This window comes from Schistocerca gregaria, chromosome 8 (assembly GCF_023897955.1).
Source record: "Schistocerca gregaria isolate iqSchGreg1 chromosome 8, iqSchGreg1.2, whole genome shotgun sequence".
NCBI lineage: Eukaryota > Metazoa > Arthropoda > Insecta > Orthoptera > Acrididae > Schistocerca > Schistocerca gregaria.
In genome coordinates, this window is record NC_064927.1 from 120,473,686 (window position 1) to 120,482,034 (window position 8,349).

General features: G+C 45.6%; 1 protein-coding gene across 1 annotated transcript in view; it reads right to left on the reverse strand.

Annotated features, from left to right (window-relative positions):
- LOC126285070 (serine protease 55-like) overlaps window positions 1-7,039 on the reverse strand; it is a 103,882-nt gene extending 96,843 nt beyond the window's left edge. Inside the window, exon 1 of the mRNA XM_049984393.1 lies at window positions 6,764-7,039. Within this exon, the coding sequence (XP_049840350.1) occupies window positions 6,764-7,039 (276 nt within the window). The remainder of the gene's footprint in view (window positions 1-6,763) is intronic.
- Between the last annotated feature and the right edge of the window lie 1,310 nt (window positions 7,040-8,349).

Consider the following 8,349-nt stretch of genomic DNA (forward strand, 5'->3'; position numbering starts at 1 on the left):
TCCTGTTCCAGACCTCACGGCAGCCTGCGTGAGCTAAATCGCGTGCCTTTTGGCGTCCTCTAGTAGTAACACGGTGTTGGCTGTCCTGCCAACCACAAAAAACTCTTCACGCAGTATCGTATCTCCCATTTCATCTTCATCTACATCCTCTTCCATTTCCATAATATTGTCCTCAAGTACATCGCCCTTGTACAGACCCTCTATATACTCCTTCCGCCTTTCTGGTTTCCCTTCTTTGCTTAGAACTGTGTTTCCATCTGAGCTCTTGATATTCATACAAGTGGCTCTCTTTTCTCCAAAGGTCTCTTTAATTTTCCCGTAGGCCCTGTCCATACGCTACATCAATTATCGGTATGACTGTATTCGGTGTACAGAACTGGACATAGTTTTTTAAAAAGTAAGGGAGAGTCCATTTTCTGAGAACCACTTAACAATCACAGACCACTGCACAGCGCGACGGTGGAAAGCTGCGTGATAGTGGGAATCTCTCATAACCTCGTCCATGAGCTCTCCTAACCCCCTGCCTCCTCCCTTACCCACCCCTTCGTGATTCGTAAGGGACGGTGCGAATGGATCGTATAACTTTGTGAAACAGTCTGCAGTCGCTTCCTGTGACGCAATGGGGTAGATAGAGTGGAGAATCACATGATCGTTCTTCACTTTCCAGAATTATCAAAGAGGGAACTGCAGGACCACAGTCCAGCGTTCTAGCTTCCCTCGCGCTTTAATCCTCTACTCCCGCCCTCTGCACCATGTTACATTCCCAGAACACAATTTATCCCTCGATACCGCTGTAGCACAGTTAGACGTGGTACACACATGTCGTATTTGCTGTCATATTTTTCCTGTCTTTGTGATGCCTGATGCTCCGATTGTGGTCGTTTTTGATGCGACCTCTGTACACCGACAAGCCCGTTTGCAGGGCACATTCGACCTGGAATCTCATTGACTGGAGTGATGGGTCCCACTTTGAAGTGAGCCCCGGTGACCAGCAAAGACGTGTCTGGAGACGCTCCCGACAGCGATGGGTTACGAAACTGACAGTCGGCCGCCATTAGGTCCGTCAACCAGAACTGATACTCTGGGGTGCCATTTCTTTTCGTATGAGGACCACTCTGGTTGTCATCCGTTGCACCTTTACAGCACAGGGGAACATAGACAATATTCTCTGCCCCGTTCGGTTGTCCTACATAGCAGTCCTTCCACGATTTACATTTCAGCAAGATAACGGCGGCCCACAGACAGCGAGAGTTTCTACTGCTTGTCTTCGCTCTTGTCAAACCCTGTGTTGGCGAATAAGGTCGCCTTATCTCTCTCCAACTGGGTGCGTTTTAAGCACTATGGGTAGGGCACTACAACCAGGTCGTTATTTTGACAATCTGAAGCTCCAACTGGACAGAATTTGGCACGATATCCATCAAGGGGATATCTAACAGCTCTGTCATCAATGGCAAGCCGAATAATTGCTTGCATAAGGGCCAGATGACAACCGAAGCGTTATTGACCTGTGCAGTTTGTGAAACTTTTTCCTTTGATTAAGCCAGTAGACGGCTCATTCAAGCTTTCGATGTTACGTGTGCCGTTCGAACGACGTCACGTTTGGAGGGAGTCTCGTCAGAGGAGCGTTACTCCTGGATTTGGTGCAGCGGTTACTTTATTATTGGAGTTGAGGTGCTACCACGGCAACAGAGCCACACCCAGAGTCATAATAACTTGTCTGTTAGTATATACATCTTAGATCTAGCGATTTCTGACACATCCGGATAATTCCTTCGTGATGCATAATTTTCTTTCAGCTTAGAATGTTAATATAATCGCTAATAGTTTCTCTAACAACTCTAACAACAATTTAAGCTGTGCCTTTGATTCAATCCTAACCACACTCTCCTGAACGAAAACATATTTGGAATAAAGAGCATAGTTTACAAACATCATAATTCACATCAGTTATCAAGACAACCACGGATAACATTTAATAGCAGGCTGCTTAGATCCTTCACATTGTAAACTCACAACGTCACGGCAGATGAGTGGAATCTACAAGCTGGCTGCAGAGCACATACGAGGGGTGTTAAATAAATAAGGTAATGTATTTCTTCAGCCACTATAGTTTCATGAAAGCCCGAGAGGTGGCTGTGCAATACGTAGTCTTCGAAATTTCGTCTGTAGCGGAGGTGCGTTCCAAGCAGAGACCTGTCATTGAGTTTCTTATGGCGGAAAAAAAGAGTGTCGTAGATGTTGAAGTCTGTCTACGGAGCCCTGGCAGTGAACAAAAGCGCGGTGAGTCGTTGGGCGAGGCGTCTGAAAACATCGTAACAAGGTCGTGCAAACGTGGCTGTGTGCCTTCCGCACACAGATGTCACTCCTGATGTTGGAACGTGCGGACACTTTCATTTGAAGAGATCAAGGGATCAGAATCAAACACGTCACTGTACATCAGGACGTCTCTGTCAGTAGTGCTGACACACTCGTCCTCCAGTCGGGGTTTTGCGCACGCTCGGTTCCTCGCCGTCTAATAGAAGACCATAAAGTGCAACAAAGGACCATTTGTGAGGATTTCCTTGCACGTTACGAGGCTGATCATGACAATTTACTGTCGAAACTCGTCACAGGTGATGAAATATGGGTTCATCTCCTCGAACTGGAAAGAAAACAGCAGTCCATTGAGCTGCGCCGCTCTACCTCTCCTCGAAAGAAAAACTTCAAAGCCGCAATCTGAGCCGGTAAAGTCTTGACGACTGTCTTCTACGACATGCGTTATTCTTCCCTCATCGTACAACGATCATTCTGAAGTGAATTGTGCTACCCTCAGGACACTGAAGAAGCTACTTCAATGTGTTCGCCTCCTCAAAAATGTGAACGAACTTCTCCTTCTCCATGACAGTGCAAGCCCTCACACAAGTCCGCGCGCCCGACAGGAGTTCAAAAAACTTCGCTGGACAGTTCTTCCTGAACAGTCCTTCGGCCCAGATCTCGCACTTTCCATCTGTTTGGGTCAGTAAATGATGCACTCTGAAGGAAACAGTAGGTTGATGGTGGGGAGGTTACTGATGCAACGACGTCTATGCGGGAATACAGACGCTCCCGAGTAGGTGGCGTAAAGCAGTCGATTTGAACGGAGATTATGTTGAAAAATAGATTTTGCAGCCAAACGTGTGGGGAATAACATGGTGTATTGGAATCGAGAATGGAGGTAATTTCCAAGAATGATTGCCTATCGAAGTCGAGGGGTCCAAACGATGGCCGGCCGGAGTGGCCGAGCGGTTCTAGGCGCTTCAGTCCGGAACCGCGAGACTGTTACGGCCGCAGGTTCGAATCCTGCCTCGGGCATGGATTGTATGATGTCCTTAGGTTAGTTAGGTTTAAGTAGTTGTAAGTCTAGGGGACTGATGACCACTGCAGTTATCCCACAGTGCTCGGAGCCATTTGAACCATTTGTCCTGCTAGCTCAGGGATTTCAAATTCCCAGAAATGTTGCATCAAGCTTCGAGGGGCTGTAGAGGGTGTCTTAAGGAACAAATCGAAGATAGGAAGCTGTACCCTGAAAAGTTATCTAACGACGCTACAGAGTGTCGATGTTTTGGGCTCCGGCACCTGCCTCTAGGCCGCGTCTTCCTATGCTGACGGATAGTATGTGGAATGTCTCGCAATGTCATTTGTTATTCAGTGACGACAGCTGATTGCCACAAGTGGAGAAAATGGAGATAGCTACTGCGTAGGCAGGCTGCTCTGTTGCCTTTGCGGATGTCAGTTTCGGACGCAGTTTTCCATCTGCAGTTTCTTTCTCTCCTGTGTAATGAAAAGCGTTGGAGATGTTCCAGGAGAAAAATAAACTTCAGATGGAAACCAGTGTTCGAAACCGTCGTCCACCAAGACAACATAACATCCCCAGATGTTAAGTCCCGTAGTGCTCAGAGCCATTTGAACCATTCAAACGATGCATATCGAACGTGCGATTGTAAATCGATCATGCGACTGGTGGCGGGCGCTATGATCAGTTATTTGTGATCGTCATTTTTATCTGTTTTCCGTCGTCCCCTTAGTTGCTCTAAGACACATACCTCCACGAATTATTTGTCAGTCGCTAGGGAAACCCAGACGATGTATGTCGGTAGTGAGTGGGATGTCTGGTGTTGTTGACATATCTTCGGCGGATTCTCTCACATAGAAAAATCTAATTTCGCGCTTATCCAGAGTAGAAAATTGTTTCACTTTTTGTTGCAGATATGGAGTACTACCGGAAGAGGAAATAAGGTTCAAAAATGGTTTTAATGGCTCTGAGCACTATGGGACTCAACTGTTGTGGTCATTAGTCCCCTAGAACTTAGAACTACTTAAACCTAAGTAACCTAAGGACATCACACGCATCCATGCCCGAGGCAGGATTCAAACCTGCGACCGTGGCAGTCGCACGGTTCCGGACTGCGCATCTAGAACCGCGAGACCACCGCGGCCGGCAGGAAAGAAGGGACCGCGTAGACTGTGATGGTGCTAAGTGTGTAAAGCTTTGTAAGAACAGTTTCGATGCTGAATTACAGTTACAATTTCATTGCGGACAGTGCGGAAAACGAACGAGTATCAGGAAGAATACGTATTTCGACTCTTCCAAATTATCCATCCAGACCAGCGTAATTCTTCTATCTTGCTGGATTAGAGACTGCACCTTGCAAGTAACAGCATCGGAAACTAACTTATTTGCGACTACCGTGTGCGACTATTTCAGGTTTTGGAGAGAAGTGTGTTATGTGGTATTGACGAAGTACGGTGTATCTATTAGTGGACAGAGTAAAGTTGTTGAAATGGTCAAATCTCATACAGCAAGAAGGAATAAGCAGAGAGGACGATCTTCAAAGGATGAAATCGATCATATTTGGAAATTTGGTGGAAGAGAACGAGAGTGCCGGAAGTGTTTCACAGTATTGTCCAAAGCAAATGGTTGAAATGGCTCTGAGCACTATGGGACTTAACTTCTGAGGTGATCAGTCCCCTAGAAGTTAGAACTACTTAAACCTAGCTAACCTAAGGACATCACACACGTCCATGCCCGAGGCAGGAACCAGCGACCTTAGCGTTCGCGTGGTTCCAGACTGAAGCGCCTAGAATCGCTCGGCCACTCCGGCCGGCTTGTCCAGATACAAGGTCACTTCAGTGGGTCTGATAAAGCACTTCATACTGCCTGGTAGTAAAGTCATTACAGACTGGTTTCAGTCATACAAGATGTTCAAAGCAGAAGGATTCGACCAAGAGTTCGCCAACCACTCTGTATAGTTCGTGTCTTCTGATGACTCAGAAAATCGAGCGGCTCTGGATGTCTGTGAAGTCTTCCATTAAAAGAGAAGGGCGTCCAGGACAAGGAGACGAACTGTACTTGTTTCAGTACGGCTATTTCTCCAAATTGCGTTAGCAGGGAAAAGTTAATCCAAGAGACACTCTACCCATATTCTTGCGTGATGCAAAGTTTACCCAGGCTATCGCAAAAAGGGAATTCTTCCCGTAGCGTGCAGTTCACATGGACATTCACATGACGACAACACCGACGACGAGTAAGGTAAGTCGTCTCCTTTGTAATTACAAGTATTTTTGTAACGCTCTTCTTTCGAAAGAGTCTAGTGAAGCAGGGGATACAACTCATTCGCTTTGACCAATGACGTCATACATTTGTCATTGATAGTAATGTCTTCACTTCGAGGCGTAGATAGTAAAAGATAAGCGCTATTATTGCACATTAAAATAACCGAATGTGGTTCTAAAAGCGATCGCTACGTATTGCTTAAAATATTATTGAGCAAGATACAAATGTTGCGTATAGCTATACAGCTCAAGTGAAGAATGGGATATTAGTGTCCAAAGTGAAAAAAAAAATTTACGACATAGTGAAGTACGGGGTACAAATTGTACATGTGTCGTCTTATTGCCTCTTCGTGTAGTTCAACTGAGGTACAGGTTGCAAATGTAACGTACGTCTATTTCTACCTTTTCGTTAGCAGTGCACATATATAGAGGTCAACAGAAGTATAGTATACAAATATTACGTACGTAGCTCCTTCTGTCATCAGTAGTACTTATATGTACGTAAGAATAGACTGTTAGTAACAGCGGAGACGAAATAAACAACACATCTACAATCTGTATCCCATGTTTCATTTAGCGTTTACGGAAGCGGAGGATACATCGTTCAAGTGAACAGCAAGACAGTAATGCTAGTGAAAACGAAGAAATCGACATACGCTAAACTTGTATCCTGTACTGCACTTAAGCCATACAGTTCGAATGAGTTTCGAGATACAACTGATATACACGTGACGTGATGTATTCTTTGCTACTAATATATTTCTTTCATTTTTTCCATTGTATTTTGCGGAGAAATAATAAGATACAAACACGCGATATCATTAACGTGAAAATACTACTGGCCCTTATATATGTGAACTATAGTTTTTGTCTCTTGCATTCCTTTGTCTCTGAACATTCTTCTCAGCTCTTTCATCTTTGTAATAAATGCTCTCTGGCCAATTCCGACGCCATTGGTCGAAGCGGACGGGTTGTATCCCTCGCTTCAGTAGATCCGTCGTAGCTGTAGTGACCAATGCCCGCCACCAGAGTCGCATGATCGATTTACAATCGCACGTTCGATATGCATCGTTTGGACCCCGCGACTTCGATAGGCAGTCATTCTTGGAAATTACCAGAATGGAAGCAACTTGCTTCCAGAAAAAAAATGTGTTTCATTACTCGTACGAGGGTGTGGAGTAGGGGTACACACCTCCATGTTGTCATCGTAAGTGAGGTTGGTGACGCCGGCGAGGACGGTGTAGTCGCTCGGGTGGCTGGGGATTGCCGAGAAGACGCAGTGCGCCGCGGTGACCAGCCAGCTGTACGTGACGATGTTGGCCACGCAGCTGTGCCCCGTCTTGCGCCTCTGCAGCGACACGAGGAAAGGGAAGTCCGTGATGTCGGCCACCTCGCCGCCCACGATGCGGCTACCCTGCGTCTGCGCGGCCAGCCACACTAAGGCAACCACCACCACTCGCGCACCCATCCTCCGACCAATACCTGGGCGAGGCGCTGTTACCCCGGTAACACTTCTCCAATAATAATGTAGTAACCGCTGCGCCTAATCCAGGAGTATCGCTCCTCTCACAAGACTCCCTGCAAACGTGACGTCGTTTTAACGCTACACGCAACGCCGAAGACTGAATGAGCCGTCCGCTGACTTTCGTGATCATCACAACACGCTAGGTGAACATGACGTCGAAAACACAAAAACATTTTTCTGCATAAATTCTAATGTCCGGTACTACCCGTCGGCTTTGACCAATGACGTCATACGTAGATGCTGCAACGGACGATCTATGAATGGAACGGATCATACTCGTAAACAAACGAATGTAGCATGCCATAAAATATTACATTTAACGCGACTATTATTTAGGCACGAATTTCATTTAAATGAGTTGAGGATGACTGAAATAAATAAGAACACGAGAGCATCAGTCTGGAACCGCGGGACTGCTACGGTCGCAGGTTCGAATCCTGCCTCGGGCATGGATGTGTGTGATGTCCTTAGGTTAGTTAGGTTTAAGTAGTTCTACGTTCTATGGGACTGATGACCACAGATGTTAAATCCCATAGTGCTCAGAGCCATTTGAACCATTTTTGAACCACGAGAGCAATTACCAGTGAACATATTATATTTTGCACATGTGCCTGAGTCGAAACAAGGCCCCGGGAGTAGACAACATCCCATTAGAAACACTGACAGCCTTGAGAGAGCCAGTCCTGACAAAACTCTACCATCTGGTGATCAAGATGTATGAGACAGGCGAAATACCCTCAGACTTCAACAAGAATATAATAAATCCAATCCTAAAGAAAGTAGGTGTTGACAGATGTGAAAATTACCGAAATATCAGTTTAATAAGTCACGACTGCAAAATACTAACGCGAATTCTTTACAGGCGAATGGAAAAACTAGTAGAAGCCGACATTGGGGGAGGTCAGTTTGGATTCCGTAGAAATATCTTGCCACGTGAGGCAATACTGACCCTACAACTTATCTTAGAAGCTAGATTAAAGAAATGCAATCCCACGTTTCTAGCATTTGTAGAATTTGACAAAGCTTTTGGCAATGTTGATTGGAATACCCTTTCAAATTCTGAAGGTGGCAGGGGTAAAATACATGGAGTGAAAAGATATTTACAATTTGTACAGAAACTAGATGGCAGTTATAAGAGTCGAGGGATATCAAAGGGAACCAGTGGTTGGGAAGGTAATGAGACAGGGTTGTACCCTCTTCCCGATGTTATTCAATCTCTATATTGAGCAAGCAGTGAAGTTGAGCAAAAGAAA